We start from the raw sequence: 24,059 nt of genomic DNA, 5'->3' as shown, positions 1-24,059 counted from the left end.
TACGTGACTGACAGCCTGTTTACATGCAGATTCTCCTTATAAGGCAGATGCAATGCTTTCTGGGCCACAGTAGGGGGGTTATTTTTACTTTTTCCTGACTTTTTTTGAACCCCTTGTCTCCTTTGATTTCTCCCAAGTGAAAGAGGCTGTCCAGGACTTCACACACATCCAAACACACACACACATACTTTTCCAAAGACCCTGGATTAGTTGTTTATCCCCAAAGTATGTTTTAACATATATTCATAATGATCAGTTGGTAATATCTGGTAAGCATTTTGAAATATATTAAAAATGAGTAGATGTGATAAGCAGACAAACTCACTAACAAGGCAGAATCAAACAGCAAAAATAAAAGAGACTTCTGCGTGTTGTTACATGAAAAACAAATTTAGATAACTAGACTATCTCGGAAATTATTTTGTCATTGCTGCTTCAACAATATCCGGATCCCAAAGGATCAATTTCCAGGCTCTTCATTGGTGTGATCATGGCCAAACTATATATTTAGAGGTGCCATCAGCTGTTCATAGGCACCACACTTGTGCCAGGTGTCTATTGGCCTGCCAGGACAATGAAGACAATAGCGTACTCCAGCCATGATGTTTGACTGTTGGCCAAAGTGCCTCGCTCTGATGATGCATTGGCCCTTCCCAGCTTATTCGTCATGTATGCTCATGGTGCTCACCCACAGCACTGAAGAAGTGGTTGAGCAGTTTTGATGGATTTGATGCTCAAGACTTTTTGCTCTTAATTTGAAAGCTGTTTCTTTTCTTTTTTTTTTAAATAAAGATCCTCCTGCTTAGCTTAGCATCAGTAACTCAATATCTTTTTTAGAGTTTCTTTCATTGGTCTTTAAAAAAATGAAAGGTGTTCCTGTGGTTTATCCGTATTCTATGATAAATTTATTTGAACAAACTCAGTGGTGTTTGTTAAAGGCTGGTGAAGACAGAGCTATTTCATAAACAACTATAATATGTTGCCATACTGGCTTTTTTTAGGATTTGTGTTATTAAGTAAATTCATTAACGTTATTTAATGCAGACACATAATGTCTAATAGTAAATATTATATTTACATATTATTCTAAGTGCATTCAGACCTTGTATCAGTCCTGGGACTAAAGTTTAACATTATTTTTATCACTTTCAGCTTTGAGCATTCAAACCCAAATTCCTGAACTATACTGAACTGCCCTGGTAGATACTGGCTGCTGCATGTATAATTCACTACGGTACGACCTTGGTATCCCCACTAAAATCTTTTTCTAGGATGTCCTGCCTCTCTCTTTCTCCCTCCCTCTCTCTCTCCCTCTCTCTCTCATTGTGTTTACAGCCTTGGAGAGAGTTGCATATCTGACATTTCTCTCTCAAACTCCAACCAGCTCTGTTCTCATCTGAGAGGTAAGAGGCAGCATCCTGCGTTCTTTCCATCTACTTTCATTTTTAGATGTAGACAGTAGATATGGAGATAATGACGACAACAGATGATGTATTTGTGATAATAATGCTTAGAATGAATCGTAAAACTACAGTGGCCATTAAAATGCATTAAAGATTGTGAAACTGCTCTCTGATGGAGACTTCCAAAGGTTCACGTTAGTCAGTCAGTTACTTTACTTGTTCGTAGTAACTCATGGTTAAATGTTCTCTGCAGAGTAACTGAATCTGCAGAAGGTTCAGTTACAATGAGGCATCATTTCTCAAACTGTGATGGTCAGAGGAGGCTATGTTTTATGTAAAGATACAGCGTAGAACTCTGTGAATCACTGCTTCATATAAAAAAGTAATTGTTCACATAGGGTAAACACAGCTCTGAAGAGGGGGGCAGGAGGGAATGGAAACAGAACTGAAACTCCCAGAGGGATAAACACTCATCTGCACTTCTTACATTCCCATCCAAGGCACATGATTTTATTTTAGAGCGCTGAGGAGCCAAATCGACTCAATCTAAACATGGATTTCAGTCAGAAATCAGTCTGGTCCAATCAGTGTCTTCCATCTCTGATATAACTGATGGCATGCATCATAGAAGTAATGATAAAATTGATCAAACTGGCTGTAAGGGAAGATAAACTTGAGAAACCAGTGGTTATAGTTAGGGTTATCAGTCTGGTATGACTGATATTTATATGTCATACATTTTCTGCAGCAAGTTACACACAATATCTTTTTTCGATGAAAGCAATGATCATCTGTAGAGTTTCCAATACTTTGGTATGAAGTCTAACCAATTTAAAAGACAACTTTTAATTTGGGTGCAATGTACTGGCACCCAACAGCTGTTATCAATGTGTGGGTGACACAAATCATGGCCCAATTAGAATAATAGGTCAGCATCAGCAAACCCGTGTATCTGTCTAACCTATATTTTAGAACTCGGTAGCTGTCATGCTCTCCCTTTTTACTGTCAATCATTTTCTAAGAGGGTGTTCCACAAGCTGGAAAAGCTACTGCAGCTACTTCGTTAAAAAATGTAATGATTTTAATCAAATGATAACAACAGAGGGATTAGAGGAAACTAATAAACTGCTCATAGTGTCTGTCTGGAAAGACCACCTCAGTTTTTAATAGACCACATTGGAAACAAGCAGAGCCACAAGTGGATAAAAAATGTCTATGTGAGTATATACATGTATGTGTGTGTGTTTGTTTGTGTGTTTGTGTGTGTGTGTGTACGTGTACATCTGTGTGTAGCCTCATTTGCTACTCAAGACGACAGCTACTGGTGCTGACACACGCTGATAAAACTCACACCCATGGAATGACAGGCATCTAAAAGTCTTCAGAGTACACACACACACACACACACACACACACACACACACACACACACACACACACACACACACACACACACACACACATACACTCAGTTCACCAAATGTAACACAGTTGTTTTGTTGGAAAAATGTCAGTCTCTGCCTCTAAGATGAAACATTATGTAACTTTTATATCAAACTGAACATCAACATGTCACACTCCCTCCATTTGTCACACTGGAGAGATTTAGCTCGGGGCAACAACAGCTGACAACAGCTGATTGTGTATAGAAGTAGAAGTAATTAGCATCTAAGAGTAAAAGTTGATTTACACACAGGCTTAGTGCCTCACACAGTGAAACAGGAACAGTAACAGTGAGTTTAGAGCAAATTCTGAACATAAGAAAATAGTGAAATAAACAAAAAAGTATTATTTAAATAACAAGGGAATGTGCTGTACCATCTACTCTACTAATGCACCATCTATAGTGTTAATACATTTATAATTAGATGTCTGCTCTTTTCAAATGAAAAAGAATATTGTGATTAAAACAAATAAATTCCCTTTGTACCAAAAAAAACCTCATCATCAATTTCAGAGAAACTACAGTGGAGAACTGTGATATCGACAAAAACAAAAATTGATCCAGAAGTGAGGGAAAACAACAACAACAAAAAGGGGTAAACAAGAGGGCTGCAAAAGGGATGGTCAAGCAGAAATCATGGGCTGGCAGTCACAGGCTGAGATAGTTGTTGATTAAACATCCTTAATATCTCCTTAATGGGTCAATAATTCTCCAAACTGCCCTTAAGGCAATTTAGTTACTGGCTTGTGAACATCTGAAGCAACACAATGGCACGTTCAGAAGTCTCCAGGGCTAAAACTCCTGTAATTCACAAGAAATAAAAGTAAAGCCTTGAGAAAAGTCAGGGGAAAATGTGCAGCAGAGATGTGCTTTTTCTTCAACCTTGTTAATAATCCTTCCGATTTAATCAGCAGCTCTTTGGGGGTCCTGGGATCTATGCTGTGATACTGCCTTATGATTTGCATTCAGCTAGGGTGTGGTCTTTGCGAGCACGAATTACTGTGTAACTGAAATTCAAGGCTACCAGTGAGGTGGCACAGTGAGCACTGAGCCTGCCCGACTCCTGTCCAGTTGCTTGCTTTTATGTAAATTACATGACATAGATCAACCCATCACTGCGTGCGTCTGACAAAGCAACAGCTGTGTCTGTGTGGGCCTTTGAGAGGTGAGAGGTACAGACAGACAGAAGAGGAAAGTAGCAAGTGATGACAAGGAAACAGCTTGTTGAAAAATAAGAAAAGTTGATCCTTTTTGTCGGGGCAGGGGTTAAATTTGGAAGGAGATATGTGTGCTATGTGTGCCACAGACTCACCGGCTCCAAAATGTCATTCAGCAGAAGAAAGTCTGGGTTCATTTACTGTCAACATTTAATTTTTTCACTCATTTTTCTACTGTGGAAATGAGGATTACTTGCACACTTGTCACAGAGAATGACAGCTTGTCTTCTAGCATGAAATGACTGACAGTCAGCACTCAGCACATAATGGCGTGGCTGATGTGTACAGACGAGTAAAGGATAATGTGGAGCACCAGTAACTCACATGCTGTCAGTCACGCGACTGTAGAGGGAGGTCCCAATTTAACCCGAAGTGTCAAAGGTCAAATTACTTGCATGATTGAAAACCCTCATTTACCTTCCTAAATGTGAGAAGTAAAGGAAGGAAGAGGGAAAGATAAGATTAAGTGGAGGGCTTTTGACCTGTTGTGTTGAATGATTCAGGAGCCGAGAGCTGCACAGGGACCTCACAAAATGCAAGGGATTATGGATATTTATTATTTTGGATCCTGCATGAGCTGTTGTCAGGGGAAGGCTCAGAAATCAAAGCCTCCTCTTATATGACACTGGGGAAATCATTATTTTTGCCATTTGAGTGGGGAAGCTTCAACTGGCGTAATACAGTCAAGCTACTTGTACATATCATCTCACCACCTCCCAGTCTCCAACCAACTTTGTCAACTTTTCTGCTTTACCAGCTAAGCCTGTAAACACAGGTGATTTAAGATGAGACACTATTTCACTATTTTAGTCAGCTCAGAGGTTAAGGTAATGGAGCTTTCCAATGGGGTATGTTTAAGTGAGTGTGTCGGTCTGTATCTGAGTACAAAGGTGTTAATATGTCAAGTGATAACAGGTGACTCAGAGGCAAATCAAGGGTGAAACAAAAGTCAAATGATAAAAATAGATGTGTTGAAAAGTCTGCAGAAGGCGTCAAATGGCTAAAATGTCTCCTGTTATCTGTACTGATCCTGCACTGCAGCAAAGAAACAAGATATAACAAAGAAAAGTGGGAGATGCAAACTTTTAGAAAGTTCAGTTTTAAATAGCATCCTGGGTTCGGTGAAAGTGTAAACAACAGTATGAAATAGACATTTTCTTTAAAACAGGAAATCTAATGCATGGATTAGCACCCCAACAGCAGACATGACTTACAACACCGCTCTAGGAATTTCGATGCTGTTGTCTCCTTTTGTATCACTGACTGTCATGAGCAACTCACCCAAGAGGGGACGCTAGCAGGACTTTTAATCTTGTTAAAAATAAAGAAGAACTAGACAGAGCTGATGTTTAAGTCCTAAGATGTTCACTTTTTGAGGGAGCTACTAATGCAAAAGCGCGGTCACCTTGTCACAATGACTTTGATCTCAGGAAAGTCCCAGATCAGATGACAAAAGGGATTTAGCAGAGAGGAGAGAGCCTGCAGCTGCACTGTGAAGCTCATTTATTATTTCTCCTCACAGACTTTTTTTTTCTAGCTTCTTCCTCAACTCACACCTGTTTTCACTTCATGTTGTGAGATTACAACCATAATTTAACGTAGATATTAGAGTGCATGAGGCAATAATGAGAGGAAAAATGACTGCAGTGAAACTATGGAAGAAGAAACAACTCATTCCTTATTGCACAAATGCTGCAGCTCGACTTTATCTGGTATGTCCACAGTAGTTGTAACAAACTCCTGTAAATACTGCTGTATTTACATTACTGAGTCTGTCCACTAACTTAATGACTGTACTTGTAATTAATCTCAAAATTACCACATGTGGCCACAGCGGCCGCTGTTCAGCACATAGGCTCACTTTAATTGACTGTCTGCTGCAAGGCACGACAAGCCTGTGAAGCTTCAGATTTCTCATTATGTCAGAATACTGTGCGTGGTGCTCTAGTGAGAGTGAGGCCCTCCAGACAAATAGTCTGTAGGCGGTGTAATTGCCAGTCGGAAATTGAATATACAAGAACAAATGCGTGAGAAAAATATTTAACAGGATATTAGTTATGAGTTTATAGGAAAACTTCAACGCTTTAAACCCTTTTCTCATGTATAGATGAACTTTTCAACAAAACTCACAAATCATTTCTCAAGTCATTTCTCACTTTATGTTTTTCAAGTAATCCTTTTCTCTGTGTGGAAACATTGTCGTTGTTATGACATCTGTGTTGCTGCCACTAGACTAGAGTCTGGCTTCACACATCATCAGGCCTCAGCTGACGCCTCTGAGCAGCTCTGTAATCATCATCACACCATGTAGTGCCATACAGAAAGGTCACACATGAGACATCACCCACAGGAGGGTGCTGATGTACAAAGTGAGACTGGACCAAACAGTGAACTATGTCTTTCACAACCTTGTCTTACTGTCACTGTTTTTCTTTTCCCTCTCCTTTTGTGAAGAGAGAAGAGAAGAGAAGAGAAGAGAAGAGAAGAGAAGAGGAGAGGAGAGAAGAGTTTTTGTTCTGTAACCAGGAACCAGTCCTCTTCAGGCCAGGGTGCCTAAGACACCTGACCTGAGCTGACCTCCAGACAACCAGCAGCAGTTTGACTCCCTGACTTCACCTCCTTAAAACCAGCCTGACCAGCCCAGTCCAGCTCCTCTCAGTCTAAGCAGGCCCAGCAGTCTGACTCACTTCTCTCCTCTCTTAATCCAACCAATCAAAATCTAACCACTCCGCTGTCTCCATGGAGCGTGTTCAGCACATGACCAAGTCGGCCATCCGCCGAGCGTCTCAGATCGAGGTGAATCCACAAGCCAAAAGGAACCTGCAGGAGCTGTTTGTCAACTTCACCCTCATCCTCATCTGTCTGCTTCTCATTTACATCATCGTCCTGCTGAGCAGCTGAGAGCAGCAGAGCTAGAGAGAGTTTGGCGAGGCTGTACTGTGGAAAAGGGTTTGGCTGAAATATGGGTTTTACTGATAAACACAGATCAGATTTCATCCCCATATATCAGCCTAACTCTGTTTGACAACAGCCATGAAGAAGGATCATGGCCAAACTCTCTCAGTTCATGGCTGTGGCTGAGCTCAAAGAAGATGTTTCTGTGGGAGCTGATCAAGGATCAGCTTCCCTGCCTGTCTTTCTCAAGGGAATGATCAAAAGTGACCCGACTACAACAGTTTAAACTTCACTGATATACTGTATGCATGTATATCTGCCTGCTGCTCATTCAGATTAATACCATGCTTACATTACAATGTGCTGATAAGTCGATTTACAAAGGACAGTGATTCCCTCCATTCAAGACATCCGGAGCTACAATGTCTCCTGCATAAGTAATAACACGTGCAATGTGTGTAATACTGAAATATCAATATATCACTTTTGTTTAATTTCTATTTCCCATGAATCCTGTTCCTTCCTCCAGCCACCACCCCCACCAAGAGGAGAAAGATAAACATGCTGGAAATGATTTTTCCACCAGCATTTTTACTTCCTCCTTTGTCTGCCACTGCCAGAACCCACAGACAGACAGTAGATAGTGACACTAGGTTTCTCTAGATCTTGAAATGTGACTGCGGCCATTTTAGTGGGTATCAGAACATAAAAATCCAAATTTGGCAAGAAGAAACCAGGGCGGGAAAGCAGCAAAGACAACGGCTGATTCCAAAAGGCTCAGTCAATTAAGTAGATCACACTTGGAGCACTTCTACAGCATGTATTGCATACTTAAAAACATAAGACGACAAGTGGATTATGACTAAGGTACATTTTGGTAAAAAAAACATCCAATCACACAGCTGAGGTTATGATTACACTGTTAAGAAAACTGATGATGCAACCAGCAGCACTAATGAATTCACATTTTGGATATATTCAGTACCTTTAGTGCAGTGTTGGACTGAAAAGGTTTTAATTCAGTACCGCTCCGATTCACCACTCTTCTGGCTTCTTCTCCATAGCAACAGCAGCAGAGACCCATGGGTACCGTAGTATTCGGAGCCATCTGCCCTGCCAAACTAACATATAAAACATGGCAGTGATGTTGAAAAGGCTACACAAATGACTATTAAATACGTTTAACTGCAGAGGGAATTGGAAAAGTCACATTTGACCCAATCTTCCAGTAAGTTGATGACAGTTGTGCTAACCCACAATTCTGTAGCATGTTTGATATTACACTCAAATAATGAGAATCGTTCTTACTCAACATACAACACTTAGAAATCGTTGTGAAGTATTGTCGGCCTTGGAGTATAGGCTGAGTGCAGAAGTATGGACTATTTTGCTTTCGATTCAGAGATCAGTGTACACTAGTTTGGAATAGCTGAAGACTGTCACACACTCTCTGACATAGTAAGCCTGGCATACAGAACATGCAGTTTATCAGTGAAGAAAACTTCACTTTGCATGGTGTGATATCACTTAATGGCATTTTGTGTTTATGCCCTTTAAGTTCTGTATCTGTTTAGTTATTAAAGCTATTACTGATGCTGACAATTTTGGTTGATTATAGCACAAGCACCCTGATTATAGCATCAAAGGTGTAGAAAATAAACTATAAAGTCAGATCTGAAGTGCATTATGTCGAGAAGAATCTAATATAATAATATAACAACTTACCAGCCACATTTACATATAATGCATCTTCACTATATTTACCATGAATGAAAATGTAAAAAATATAATTCAAATTTACATTTATTGACAAATCATTGAAAAAAAAAAATGTAATTTTGTTCTTTTATGTATGTTTGGAAGAAGCTACCAAATAAATTGCATGACAAAAATTGTGCTTTTTCATGATGCACATGATGCATTAATTGTTATTTATTGCATATCACAATTTTACATTTTTGTAAAATTTAGATTTAGATGTTGAAGTACAGGTCTTGTCACTGGGTACAGCCTCAAAGGATTTGGTCTGTCTATGGGTATTTGAAGGTGAAGTAACTGTGCAGATAGCCAATGGTCCAAAATAATAAAACACACATTTATATGTCAACCAGCTGTTTTACAAACCACAACCCTGGTGTTTTGATGCACTCTCACCATCATAACTGTAATTTTCAGACACAGCAGGCAGCTGTTTTTGACAAAAAAAAAAAGCTCCAAATCCAACTGTGCAACACCTGCCCAGCACCAAACATGAGACAAAGTTAGAAATTGGCTGGTGGACATAGAGGAGCATTTGGCAGCTAAAGAGCCATTTATTTTGACTCACATTCATCGGGTGGCCAGAAACATAGCTCCCAACTATTTTCATTTATTTATTTTTGGGGGAAGCAGAAATTATTATTGTTACATTACTTCCATCTTTTGGAGTTTTTTTGTTTCCATTTCCTGCAAATATCAGGTCAGACAAGTAGCTAGCTAACACCAAACAAAAATAATTAGCCAACATCACATTAGGCTAGCTAATAATTTAAAACTGACTCACGTGTTAGCCTTGATGTGAGAATGATTGGAAGTCCACGAATGCGCTAAACTTCAGACGAAGCCCAAATAGTTTTCATTCTTCACCATTTAACATTTTTAATTTCAGTTCAGTGCTGTTAAAAACAAGTTAACAACTATATCCCCACCTTTAGTTTCCTCGGGAAACTTTTGGCTAGCGAAAATCGTCACGAATTCCCCTTGGTAAAATCCAGTAGCTTCGTTAAAGGAACAGCCAATCACAGAGCTCCCTGATATTTTTTCTGCCTAGCAACTAGCCAAGGACAATCCTGATAGAGCGAGACGCTGGAGTAGTTATTTTTCTTCCTGTACTTGAGTTTTCCAATAAAGATAAGTTGAGGAGATGTTAGGAAGGTCAGTTCTGACTTTAAAACATCTTAATTCTGTAGTAAATTATCTTGTGAATATATTTATTATATTATATTTTATTCTCTCTCTCTCTCTCTCTCTCACACACACACACACACACACGCAAAATAAAGGAGTGCAACAGTAGGCTTTATCTCACAATCATAATTTTACTGTTCCATAACATACAACAGAAATGATACAAATATAAATAAATATTGTTATTGTTATAATTGTTATATATTTTTACTTCAAAAATGGCAAGACAGACATTAAATAATATGTCACAAGGGTGACATCCAATCACTTTCAACTCAGCTCATAACACAAATTGCAATGCATTTACTATTTCAGTTTGGGTCTTCAAATTTACAGATACAACAATCTTTTTCTGCAATTATGGAAGAACTGAGTTGAAAGTGAAATGAACTGAGCCCTGGTCTGTATATCGTCACATAAAAAATCAACTAATCAGACAATTAATGTTTTAACAAGTTGCAGTTCCTGTGGTTCACTGATGGCCAGCTGATTTCAGTGTTGCTAAAAAAAAACATCTCTGTCATTTTGAAAGGTTACAACAATGGGGTAATGATGCAAAAAGGTCATGTGATTCTAATTCTCCTTTAAAACAACAGGCAGGTAAGATGCAAGTTAGATAAACACATGGATTAAATCAAACAATACATACATAAATATACCAACAAATCAGTATAGAAAGAAAAACAAATATGTGAATGGGAACAATTATATAAAAATGCAAAAATAAACAAATAAATACATTTTCTTCCATTTTTGCAAATATCAAACATGTAAGCAAATCTCAACGTAAAGGATCATACCAGTGTTTTTACATGTCTATTAATTAGAGACTGTTTTCTGAAATGTTGCCCTAAAAGGGCTCAGGGAAAAAAATGGAAATTTGAACATATAGAAATTCTTTGACAACTGGGAAAACTCCCTTTGCTGATGAAGCTCATGTTATATGACTGAAAGCTCCAGAGCAGACCTTTTAGTGATACTTACTGTGGCAACACATCACAGTGAAAATCATGTCTGCTTTTATTGTTGTCAAATTTAAAATAAATATGATTTCGACAACAGAGCCACATTATTGATATTATTATTATTATTTTTGATTATTGATAAAGATAAAGAATATAGATTACCTATTTGAAGCCAAGTTTCAAGCTGATTTGTAATATATAGTGAAATGAGTAGAAACCAGTGGCTAGAAAAAAATATTAAAAGTGTGAAACACAACAGCAAGTTTATCGTTTCATGGATTTACATATGCAAAAACACTGGAATGGTCCTTTAACTATAACCATTAGAAAGGGTAGTCGCCCAGAATGTGCTTCTTAATTTCAACTGGGGAAACAGTGTCACCCTTGTACTGGATTCTTTTATTTTGCCTCATGTCAAGTACGGTGAAACTTGTTTTTACAAGACAAGTATGTGAAATTAAAGTAGCGGCAGTAAAATCGGATGTGATTGTGAGAAAACATAATATTAATTTAAAAAAAATAGAAGAAAGCAAAAGACTTCTGCACTGTCTGATGCAGATGTCTAAGCTAAAATGTCAATCTTTAACATAGTCGTTTGAATAAATATAATTTTCACAGTGTGCATGGAAGAATGAACCAACTGTGGTTCATTGTTGGGCCGATTCCAGAGAGGATACCGTCGTCTGTTTTTATTGGTCCATTGACTTTGCCGGGGTTTGTCACATTACAGATCAATATTTACAAATACACCATTTAATATACTGTATAGGTTTGGATGACATTCAGCTTAACTATCATCTCAATGTCATGATGCTGCATTCATGTCATAAAGGATAGCTGGACATTAAGATGCCACGTTAAACGTTGTCTGTATACTTGTACAAAACAGGAGATGAAAAGTGTTGATTTAGTTGAGATTTGTACCATATCTCCCATATGACACAAATACAGGCATGTCTGCGAGAGGCTGTGTCTTAACCTGGCTTCAGGAAGTGTTTCCTTCTTCACTTAGTTCGGTTTGTTCTAGGAAACATGCTGAGTGAATAGAGAAGATTTCACACACTAGGATCGGCACAGTCTGATTACACGCAAGCTTTCAGCCACAGACTCAAACAGAAGGAACGAACACTGAGGTGTATACAGCATAGAGACACTCCAGTAATCAACCCTAATGCAAAACACGTGTGTAACACTGACACGAGATCACACTCAAGGGTCGTGTCGTATTATGACACAAAGGTAAAGCACATTTAAAACAATGATGCAGAGAAAACCATTAAACAATTATACATTTTATATTTCCCCAAATGTTAAACTATTTAAATATATGCATCCTTAATCCTCCATTCTAGTCGTCCTCACGTGTCATAAGACTACAATAGCCTTAAGTATGACTTCTTTTTCAGGGATACACAGATGTTTTGCAGTTTTCTTTTACTCTACTTACCTTGTACGGACTAAAGGTCTATGATCTAAAGCTTGTATGAAGTTAAGTGTGCATGTGCAGACTGTAAACATGTGATTCAATGACTCTGAGCACAGAGGGCAAAGACACATTCGTATCACATCGTGGCACCAATCATTTAAAAACAAAAATGTTATTATCTTGGATTTTGGTTCCAAAATAATAATCATATCACTTTAAATGTTCTTCTATGAACATTATTTACAGGGGCTGAAAAGGAACACACTGCAGTCCAATGCGATCCAATACAGGCCAGCAACAGAGTGGTCTCTGTGGTGGGATTGTATGGGATTGCATCATATATAAGTGTCTATGATACTGTCTGATCCATAAATGCAAACAAGTAAAGTACAAACACTTCCTGAACCTCAGTTGATCCTGTTATGGAAGACGAGCATCGACTGATGCTGTAATGTAACTGAACGTGTTTGTTGTTGAACGGACCCCGGTGGTGTCAGTGTGACAGGAAGTAACCCCTCAGGCCTCATGTCTCTCTGTCCACATCCAACAGAGCGTCTTTCAGGTTGATGATGACCATGCAGTTTGGAAACTGTACAGGTTACTGAATGGACTTCGCGGACCTTCAGGTCATGAAAACTACTCTACACGAAAACTATGTAAACTTTAGAGTCAAGTTAAAAAACAGACAGTACACCAAAAACTGGAGATATGAGGATTCAAGTGAGTGACAGCAGCATTATGATAGTGTTTCTGTTTTCACATGCTCTAAGGTCTGCCCCACAGGCAGAGACACACAGCAAAGAGTTCAGTCACCGCCATGAACTCCTAGCTTGTGATGAAATTAAGTGTTTGACTAAACCCTCCTTGGCGTTAAAAAAGTTCCCTAGGAGTCGATTAACGTCTGCATGTCGCTGACAGAACTCTTCCTCTGTATGTCCCTGATCCACTGGCATCACAAACAGACCGTAGAAAAACAGTAGCTTGTTAGATTATAAATACTAGAATAATAAAAATATGAGGGGTGCTTGATTCAGTTGATCTAGATGTTTCCCCTCCAGAGACCGTTGAAGCGTCTGGAGTGGTAAATCAAGCGCCCCTCAGCTAGTTCAGTGATTTGAAAATGACTTTCAAACATTTACTGTATGTACACAGTCAAAGCACTGGGACAGCAAGCTAAAGTTAGTCTTTATTGCTGGTGTCGTTACTGTGGTATAGCGTAATTTGTCGTACTGTAGAGGCCAAAAAAAAAAACGACCAGAATCAGCAGCTAGCTTTGTCCTTTTTCCTCAAATACATGTCTGAATGAGAAATACATACTTATACTGCGGACAAGCCCACAACATGAAAGACTAAAGGCAAAAATGAGTTTGTCTCTGAAAGCACTTTCAGCCAGATTATAGCTTGTAAGACACATATTGATGAACAAAGAAGAAAAACTCATCTTATAAGGACCTAAAAACATCAATCTAAAGTCTGCCGCTCTTACACACTTAACTCTCACTACAACACTGATCAGACATCATGGGGGAAATTATTGTCTGAGAATGTTTCTCAAAGTTTCATGCTACTGACACAGTAGACTTACTGACGGTTGCTACATACAGTTGTATTACAACTTGGGTCTTATTTTGGTAGTTTTAGGCCGTCATTTCCTTTTATTTGGAGGTAAAAGCGAAGGGGAGCACACCTGAAATGTCAGTGGCATGTATACCTTCTCAAAAGAGTCATTATCAGAAGTATCCTTTAATACCTCATTGCTTGCGCTGCCTCTTAGTAGATTTATTCTGCACAGAAACGGCACTCAAATTCAAATGTGTCTCCTAACGAGCTGCAAGTCAAACTCAACACCACCGCTATTCTACATTTATACTGTTTTTAAAAATGTAAATTCATGGGTTAGTCCTTCAAATGTTCAAGATCTCATTTCTGTCATACCACTAAATGTTGCTGTAGCGCCTATAAATGAATCGCAGATGGTATAAAATGACAGAATGAAGAGACAAATTACAGTAAACTAATATTTTTAAATCCCCTCACTGCCATTGTTCACTTTCATGATGACTGTGCACAATGCTCACTATGCACGGAGGCCCTAAGGTTTTACACCAGTGGAATACCAGCACTGCAGATGCTGTGATTAGCAATGGATGTTAGAAGTGAATGTCACACAAATGACTTTCAAAACGTGCAATCTGATCGCTGTCCAACTTTAGCTCTCTGTCCCATTACTTCATTTTTTGACAGAATTGGGATTTTTTTTTTTTGCCAGTCAGAAAGAGAAGTACTGGGCGTACAGCTCCTCTTCCTTTGCAACATATTCTTTGCTTTTTCCTGCCTCCATCCCCCTCGGGTCTGATGGTGTCGCAGCGTTGGCTTCAGGAAGGCTGAGGGGAGGGAAAGAAAATTAAAAAATGTCAGAAAGAAGAGGAGACACACAGATATGTACAATACGATAGAGGTAGCTTGTTAGGCGCCATCAGAACAGAAAATAAAAGTGAAATTCCCTTGCATGCCGCCGTGCCGGAGTGTATTCAGGGAGATTCAGTGAGTGCTCGTAGCTGGGGTGATGACCACAGTCCATGAGTCCATGCATGAATCTTATATATTGCTCAAGTGAACATTTTACACCGCTGTACATGTTTATCGTAAGGAGGGGCTCCACCTCAGGTACAGCCGCCCCACATCTCAATAGTTAAACCTAAAGAGAAGTGAACTTCCAATCGTCCATTTTATATACCCACGTATCCTGCGTGGAGTCACAGGGTGGTGCAGCCATTCCCTGCTCACGTTGGGGCAAGAGGTGGGGTACACCCTAGACAGGTCTGACTCACGCAGACAGACAACCATGGGGAGACACGGGGAGAGCATGCAAACCTCACACAGACCCCAGCAGAGGGATCCACCCATACACAGTCGTCGCCGAAAAAAATGGCTGCAATGTGAGAAACGCATTTCTTGCTGAGCATCACGAACGGTGTCAAACTGCTGAATCAGTGATGCAGAGAATGTCTGCACATGATCGTTTTCTTAATGCATCACTGATTTAAACCCAGGTGCTTCATGCTGTGCGGCAGCAGTGCTAACCACTGCACCACCATGCTGCCTCTCATCTATCTTAATACTGTGCTCTATTTTTCCCCAAGGTCAAGAATAAAGCGCCCATTCTACTTTCTAAATTATGGACAGCATCCGTGTGACACCCAATGACAATCACAGGGTGAGTTTTTTCCAAGAAGTGATGTGTCTTTTGATTTCATAAATGTGGTTTCATTTGCTTGTGTAGCACTATCAGGACTTTCATGTTTTCCTTTGGATAAATAAGGATATATTTCGCATATGGGCAATTTTGTGTTTACTACACTTGAAAAGACTGAGCGAGGCATTTTTCAGTTGTGCAGAAGAGACCACAGATGTTGAATTTATTATCTGGTCTATATATATATATATATATATATATATATATATATAAATATATTTTTCAACATTTCAGCATGAAAATAAACTTCACAGTGTAGATACATAAAAAATTGCTTATTTTTTTGTGTTATCAGGGGGTTCTTGGTGTTATTTACACATCAAAGTCTGTTTACAGGTCTCGGAGAGTACTACTGCATTCAGTATGTAAAAAGGCTGCAACAAGCCTCTGTGGCTAGTCCTGTGTAGTTATGCTACTGAAAAAAGAACAAACAGATACAGACACATTTAAATGAACTAACTGCAGTTTTAATGTAAGGTGAATATAAGGTGCAGCTCTGCTTTAGAGATGAGAACTGATTAAACAAAAAAGAAGGAAAACTGACGACAAATTCTTAAAGAAAGTGCAGGAATTCTTTCCTCCTCTCAATTCAAAATATCACTAAAAACAGGTTTGGCTCAGGTGGTTTGCAGTTTACGCCCTCCAGCGGCAGAGACCTCCCGGTGTTTTCTAACCAGCAAACAGTGCCACATCTGCTCTTACACCGTGTCCAGAAAAGCACAACATTGTTATCTTGCAGGTTTCACATTTGCGAGATGCTGCAACGCTTTCAAGTCAGTCATTTTGTTCCTTGCTTCACTCAGAGTCTGAATCCCCATTGAGACTGATTTGTAAGGGCAAAGTTTCAGGGTTGGTTTCTTTTTATAAGCAGCAGAAAGCAGACAGGGGACGTCACGGAAGATTTGCGGTATATTTCAAAGGAGATTCTGCCTGTGATTGCTGCATGCTAGGAAAGGCAAAAAATGAGATGTTAAAGCATAATGGATCAAAAAAGGATTATATCTTCATTATTTTTCTCTGCTGACCCTGAACTAATGGAGGACTGCAGCGTTCTGTGAAATGAATAGATCAATTTGGTGCTCAGCATTGGCTCAGGCTTAAATTAAAATCCCATGAACAATATTAAGGCCTTTAAATCCCACATGGCACATAGAGTTTAGTTTTGTCTCACACTTCATCACTGGGTACGATCAAAACAAAACATAAAGAAACACTCAAATTTTACCTAAGTTCATGCCTAAAAAACAAACCAGCTAGATTTTACAGGTGCTTCTAGTCGTCTCATTGAGGATGTGGTAAACAGAACCACACCTCTGCCCAGCTGTGATGCTGCTTTCCCTTGCCTTTCTTTCTTTCCTTCTGAACACAAGAACTACAGCACCAGCTTTAGAGAACGGTTACATTTAATTAAGTTTTGTTTGACATTTGGAGAAGGAAGACACTAAATTGTCCTTATGATTTTCATGAAAACATTTATGTTATTTATGGCTGGTGTTTGCACAGTAGTTTTCATTGTTAGTGCCGGGATCTGCCATTCTCATGCGGGATTCAAACTGCTTTCACGCGCACGAGGGAGTCAGAGAAAATGATGTAGCATGTAATCCAGGGTTATTGTACTTTCTGACAGGTCAAAGATTCTCATGGCGAGATAGGAGAGGGCCGATTATTCATTATTAAGACATTGTCAGTTTGTTTGGCCGCACTGTAAACCGACAGACAAGCTGCTCTTCTCTTGTATTTCTGTCAAAGTACGTGCTCCGAGTGTTTGCTGCCCCCTGAATTCTGGGATGTGTAGCATAAACAAACACTTAGTTAGTCTGTTCATCACCAGCAATCACAGGAGTCACCAAATTACCGAGGACTGAAATCTAGAAAAAATTGAATTTACAGTTTACTAGAGATTCCTTGATCCAAATAATTCAAAATACACTAAATTTAAGGTTAATAGTGAGTGGTGCTTTGGTGCATTTACAGCCACGTCTATGTAACTGTCGTCTACTAACATCTGTCAATGTAAACTAAGGGGTGAGGTGAGAGATACAGGCAGTGGGGGCAGCAAACATCAAGTAACTCTCCCCCTGAATTAAGTGAAGTGAAAGTGAACTGAGGGCAGCAGTGGAAGCAAGTCACATTAGTTCTCACCTCCTAAAGCTTTGCAGGCCCTGATGCTGCACCAGGGGTTCCTGAGGATGAGGAGCATGAGGAAGAGCAAGGCTTGGCATGGGATGATGTGGAGGATGAGGAGAAGGAGGAGGAGGAAGAGGAGGAGGATGCTGAGGAAAAGGAGAAGGAGGAAGAGAGCTGAACAGTGGTAGGGCTTTCCTAAGTTGGGGGAGGGACCGTTGGAGAGGGAGGGGGAGAGGAGGTGCAAAGCTTCCTCCTGATCCTACCTCCTCCACCTCCTGACCCTCCTCTTCCTGTCCGTCATGACTCATGGCGGGAGGGCTGACGAATCGGAGAGCTGCCTGGCTAGGAAAGCTGGCGAAGCGGTGATCTGATTGGCTGCCTGTTTTTAACTATAGACACACATAGAGAGGCAGGTTGGGGAAGGTGATTCTGGATTTCAGGGATGTATTTAGTGTTTAGCAAATGATCTTTACTGCATATCAACTCTTTAAAAGCACCATTAACTGTTAACTTTGTAAGTACAGACATGTAGAAGTGACATGAGGTTGATGGAAACCATAAGAATGGACTTTGAGAGTAAATCTCTTAGCTGCAGTCAGCGGGAATAAAAACTCTAGTCAAGGACCCAGAATGATTCTCATTGTCCCGATAGGATCTGTCGTCACTGTCTGCCACAGAGGTATTCTCAAAACTATCACTAAGAGTCACCAAAGTCAGACTTTTTCTAATCCTACACATTGGAGCTTAGAGGTGTAAGTGAGGGAATCAAGGACGCATAAGTTATCTAATACGAAGAACCTGCAGAGAACAGCACAGGCATGAAGAGGAGGAGGAGGAGGAGGAGAAGGTGAGGACTGATGTTTTGATGCTGAAATCAAGCGTTACTGTTTCTGAATGGCTCCAGCGATTACCAGTATGTTTGACAGCTGTGTACATATAAAAAGAAAGCTGATGAGCAGCTTTGCCTTAGTGAAACACTTGATATGAGACGGTGTTTCATCTTCACACACGCAGCAGGTTTTCAGGATGAATGGGGTGATTTTGTGATTGTGGTGATTCAGAGTGCTCAAACAATCGGCTAAATTCAAAGTAAGACTCATCAAAAAAAAAAAAAAAACAAGATTAAATCAAGAGAAAATAATTAAACATACGAGACAATATGAAATAAAATCAAGTACAAGGATTAGAAATTTTACTCTCTTCTCACACTGTGCGGCAGACTAACGTTAAAACAGTATATTTTAGTCCCTCCCTGCATGGTTGTAGCTTTAATACAGTCACTTATACATTACAATGCAGATACATTATAATCATAGCTACCTCTATCGCCTTTAATGATGATCAATAACTTTATTGTCAGCTGTATTTAAAGGTAGATAATTTCAAACACACATACGACAAACTGGGTGTCGAAATGTGTGATGTGAAACTCCGGTGCATGCATCATGGACTACGAGTGTGGTGTTTCAAAATAAAACACTCGCACACCGTGGTAAGTTGTATCCATGACAGAACACACAGTCTCCACCTGTCTGAGGGTTATGGGAGCTCTAAGGAGGTGATGATGTCACAAACACCCACAGGATCCTCCACATCCAAACCTTTCACTCTGACGAGAAGGCTTGGTGATGACACCACTCACCTTGATAAGAGGGTTGATGACACCGACATTGGCACTGGAGTTAAAGACCTTGTTGAAGCCTGTCTCTCTGTTAACCAGCTCCAACTGGTAAAACTTCTTGTCATCCTATAAAAAAAAACACAACATGTTAAAGTGATGCTCCACCCAAAATCCACCCAGGTAACCCCTGTCACAATACCTAGTATCCTTAAATCCCCCACCCCCCCACACACACAGCAGATGCCGCCCAGTCTACTCACCACCAGCTTTTTGACTAGAGCTTCTCTCTCTGTCACCATCTCTCTGAGCTCTGCTATAATATGCAGGTCCTCTGGTCGACTTTCTCTGTTCCTTAACTTCTCCTCTGTCCCCTCCAACCTGGACATGCAGACATGACTCATATAAGGTACATACACTTATTACAAAGTGTATTACAAAGGAGAAAGCTCACATTTCAGAGACTTACAGTATTTGCAGAGCAGAAATCTTGTCTTTGAGGACCTCCTGGGCCTTGTTGAAGTCAGCCAACATGATCTGTGTTTCTCTGTGATGGACGGCACTTAGCTCCCCCATCTCCCTCTCGTGTCTCTTTGTAAGGTCTTGTTCATGGGCCCTGTGGGAGAGACAGACAAAACTCAACCACGATTCAAACATAATCTAACATGCTGTGTGTGCTGGATGCATTTTGCCTTAAGTGTCATAAAGTATCACGAATGTACACAGTAACACTTATGTGCCACTGGGGTTTTTTATTGCACAAGTATCTCATCATGGATATTCCTCACAAACACATTTAATTTCCTGGTAGGGAACCGTGAGAGTGACGTCATTTTCTACTAAATTATAGAGGACGACATCAAGATGTGCAGCTGAAAGCAAAACCCAAAGAGCAGAGCTGGTACAGGAGATGTGGGCTCTGTTATCCATGACTACTGTGTTAATGCCAAAGCCCTAATTTATCTAAGTGGAAGGATGTAATAAGGAGTGTGCCGCTTTCACACGCTGTATAGGACTACAACAGAATCAAGTTTCCTCTAAGAAAACAATATTAATCTTTGCTTAAAGGTGCCACTGACACTCAGCCTCTATCACAGCAATGTCATCGTTTTATCTCAGCCTACAATTACAACAGAAAGCCTGTGTCACAAACTGGATGTCTGAAGTTTGAAATGAAGACAGGGACGTGCTAATGAAAGATACTACTGAGTTGCATTATGGGTAGTGTAGGACTAAAAGTCAAGTTTCTGTCTGTTTTGAGTTCCTTGACATTATGGAAGAGCAATAGTAAATTGCTGGAGTACCCCTTTACGACCATAACTGGTGTATATTGCCATAAGATATACAATGAGGTCCAGAGGTCTGAGACAACCACCATTCACTTGAATGTGAAAATGTGTGTGTTAAAAGTCAGAGGGTTGATCAGAACCTGAGCAGAAACTCACTGTATAGATGAGTTTCAAAGCACCGACACTTCCCAAGATGCTGCTTTTAATCAGAAGCTGTTCAGATGGATATTCCCATAAGACATGGGGGCAGGATTAGTTCTCTGCAAACTGGGTCAGTTACTGTTGAGTCACAGTTAACTTCTGCCCCCTCAATAATAATAACATGAACAGGAATGTTACATATAGAGTATTTAGAGTTAGAGTGTAGCTCTAAGTTTAGCTCTGAACTGTCTGTTGAACCACTCTAGCGTAATGTACCTTATCTGATGGTTGGCTTCACTGCGGACCCGCAGCACCTCTTTGCCCTTCAGCTCCAGCTCTCTAGTCAGAGTGTCGATGGTCTCGTTCAGAGAGTGGATCTCATGGTCCAGATCGGTGATGCGGTTGCTACGGGAACACACCTCTGTCTGGAGGTCTGAGAGGCGGACCAGGAGGTCTTGTTCCTGGAAAATACACATGGTATGGTGTGCACATTGGGAGGGAAACCACAAAAATAATTCATTGTTAGTTATTGGGAGATATTAGGTCACAAACACACAGACACAACAAACCGTCCGTCACAGTTACCTGCTGGTGGCTGTGCTCCATAGCGTTCTCTAGATCCCGTTTGACGGCACTGTGATCTTTAAGGTGGATCTGCTTTAGATGCTCTATGGCTGTAGCATGGAGGTGGTTCAGCTCTGCACGAAGAGAGGCTGCCGGACAGAGACGCCGGAGTTAAAAGGGAGGAAATATCTGCAAAACCCTGAACACAATGACCCAATGTGTAGAGACAAGATCACTGGGAGAAGAAATACGATGCTTTGATAAAAACTAAATGACTGTGTGTACTGCGTGTACAAGTGTCTGAGGGTAGATCATTACTGATATACTATACATTCTCTTTGTTCCTCCTGATTCCTCCCCCAACATGAGAAGAGCTTTTTATCATGAGTCTCTTTTAAACTTCTTAAATTTGAGAGATTTAATCTCATGGTTGGCGTAATATCAGAGGAACTTCAAACATCTCTAATGTGATATATATCAATATAAAGTTCAGATCTGTATCTGTTCACAGATCACAGAAAGCTGATCTGTTATTTCTTGGCTTTTAGTGCAATTACATCCAAAAAACCTCTTGTTTTTTTTTTTAAACTTGACACTGACATTGCAACCTGCTGATGTAATCCCATTACCAAACACAGTTCCTCAAGGCCTCCTTTACGGTTCAACCCCTGAATGCAAAGGCTTGTTGCAGATGTATTCATCCCCTCTTTGTCTGTTAAAACCTCCTCACAGCTGGTAGCCACATAACCACCATGGGCAGAAACATCTTCGCTGTGGTTCGAAAAAAAATCATTGCTGTAATTTACAACCGTCCCACAGGGAGAGAGGTTGTCATTGTGGATGGAAACCTAATCAATATGGGACCAAACAGAGACATGGTTTCATATGTGTTATCATTTACCCAGCTTTGCTTTCCCCTCGTCCTCCAGCTCAAACCGCAGTGTCTGCAGCTCCTGGTCTGACTGCTGTCTCAGGATGTCTAAGGTCCTCCTGTGGGCCTCCTTCAGAGCATGAACCTCCTCCCTCTGCTCCTGCTTCAGACGCTCCTCCAGGGCCTGGAGGGTAGAAAGAGAGGACAAACTGAAGGATAACACGTTACAGTGAAACATCATTGATGGTGCCTGCAAGGATGCTCCGACATATAATACTTGAACAATTTCAGAGTTGACTAAAAATAAACGTTACATTTATGAATGCAGACAAACACTGCAGCTGTGTTTCAATGCCATTTGACTCTAAGCAGGTGCTGAGTATGTGAAAAGGGACAGAATTAATACTTAATACTTAAAATGGCTTTAATGGATTTAATCTACTTGCTTATTGAGTGTTGATTAACACCATTTGTCCCACAATGCATTGCATAAAGGATTTTGTGAGACAGCTGTCCCTCATTGAATGAACCAGTTGTAGAGCAGGACATATATACTGTATATAAAAAGATAAACAAGTTGGCCTGCTTGCCAACTTTATTTTGTTTTGTGTAGCCGGTATAAAAATAGACATTTTGAACACTCTCATTTCCATTAAGGTGCACAATGCGATCTATTACCTTAATATTAAATAGTGCCTGACATTTCCCCTTTAAAACAGCCCAGTAAAAATCCTCAAATGTTTCTGTCCACAATGTATTTATATGAGAGCTTCAACCATAAACTCAACATAAAGCCATAACTGTCTTGGCTCATTTTCAATATCATTTAACAAGGAAATGGGTGAAATTAAAGTGGATGAACCTAATGAAATGTTTCACAAAGTGAGAAATCTCCCAGCTAATTGACTACTTTATGAATCTTTCACCTCTGATTAAGTCTGCAGCAGGAATATGGGCCATTAAATTAAAACTAAAACCATTACAACAACTGAAACAACAAGACTACTTGTTGTGACTTGGTAGTTTTGTCTGAGGCTCACAACTAATATTTACCTCTCCTCTGCATAGATACACAAAGAAATAATAAGCGTGCTATAGAAGAAATTGCAACACTGACAACTTCATTTTCTAAACTGTACAAGGAGGAAATGACTTCAGCATAATGTCGTTCAGTGGAGATTCCAGGACGACGAATCATTTTTCAGACCTCATACTGAGGAGCTCATCTTGCATCTCAAACACTATTTTAAAGGACCCAAAACTAAAATCTGCTAATGGCAGATAAACATGAAAGATGTTTCTGTGTTGTGTTAACATCTGTTTGCTTTGTTCTATATGTTGGTGTACAGGCCTTCGTGTTTCCTTGCAAGAATTAGTAACGTCAGATAATATTACTGGCAGAGACATGATGTTAAATCCCAAGATTAAGAATGTACACCTACATGCATGGATTCTTAGTGTGTGTGTGTTACCCTGATCTGGTGTTGTCTGGCCTCCTCCATGGTGCTGAGGGCACAGCAGTGAGCCTCTTGTAATCGATGCTCTCTCCTCTGATGCTCTCTCTGCATCTCTGCAAACACACACACACACGTAAACGGAGACATGAGCATGTGCACTGCGATGAGCACCAAAAGCAGACGTGTTTCCATTCTGTTTAACAGGACTGACGACGTGATAATCTGTTCACGCGGCGGCGTCAGACACGCTGCTGAACCCAGCGTGAAGCGATATCAGAGGTTGACGGCCGGAACTTTTATTTTACTTGTGTATTGTGGAGTGATTTCTTTTTCAACCCACTCTCTGTTTCATTGTATTTTCTTGCATCACGTTGTTGGTACAAAGACGGGTCTGTGAGAAACTGTGATTAGAGCCCATGCTGTGTGCACATCCATCATTA

The 24,059-nt window shown here is 40.1% G+C and overlaps 2 protein-coding genes across 2 annotated transcripts in view; one reads left to right on the top strand and one right to left on the bottom strand.

The window, feature by feature from the left end:
• Positions 1-1,310: 1,310 nt before the first annotated feature.
• On the top strand, positions 1,311-13,608 carry pln (phospholamban). The gene is made up of 2 exons (XM_056370482.1): positions 1,311-1,403; positions 6,519-13,608. Exon 2 carries the CDS (start codon positions 6,804-6,806, stop codon positions 6,963-6,965), a length of 162 nt encoding a protein of 53 aa, XP_056226457.1. The 5' UTR covers positions 1,311-1,403; positions 6,519-6,803; the 3' UTR covers positions 6,966-13,608.
• A 957-nt stretch (positions 13,609-14,565) lies between these two features.
• The window catches only part of fam184aa (family with sequence similarity 184 member Aa), a 39,148-nt gene continuing 29,654 nt past the window's right edge, over positions 14,566-24,059 (bottom strand). The window contains exons 16-25 of the mRNA XM_056371090.1: positions 23,635-23,732; positions 22,193-22,346; positions 21,313-21,440; positions 21,004-21,188; positions 19,767-19,913; positions 19,561-19,678; positions 19,322-19,426; positions 17,832-18,068; positions 17,695-17,735; positions 14,566-14,680 (exon numbers count right to left, since the gene is read on the bottom strand). Coding sequence (XP_056227065.1) covers positions 14,566-14,680; positions 17,695-17,735; positions 17,832-18,068; positions 19,322-19,426; positions 19,561-19,678; positions 19,767-19,913; positions 21,004-21,188; positions 21,313-21,440; positions 22,193-22,346; positions 23,635-23,732 — 1,328 coding nt within the window. The remainder of the gene's footprint in view (positions 14,681-17,694; positions 17,736-17,831; positions 18,069-19,321; positions 19,427-19,560; positions 19,679-19,766; positions 19,914-21,003; positions 21,189-21,312; positions 21,441-22,192; positions 22,347-23,634; positions 23,733-24,059) is intronic.

The sequence above is a fragment of the Seriola aureovittata genome, chromosome 24 (genome assembly GCF_021018895.1).
Source record: "Seriola aureovittata isolate HTS-2021-v1 ecotype China chromosome 24, ASM2101889v1, whole genome shotgun sequence".
In the NCBI taxonomy this organism is placed as follows: Eukaryota; Metazoa; Chordata; class Actinopteri; order Carangiformes; family Carangidae; genus Seriola; species Seriola aureovittata.
Note: the sequence above shows the minus strand (reverse complement) of the source record. Positions and strands in the feature narration are given on the sequence as shown.

Coding starts and splice junctions, on each gene's coding strand:
- pln (XM_056370482.1), top strand. CDS start 6,804: ATGGAGCGTGTTCAGCACATGACCAAGTCGGCCATCCGCCGAGCGTCT.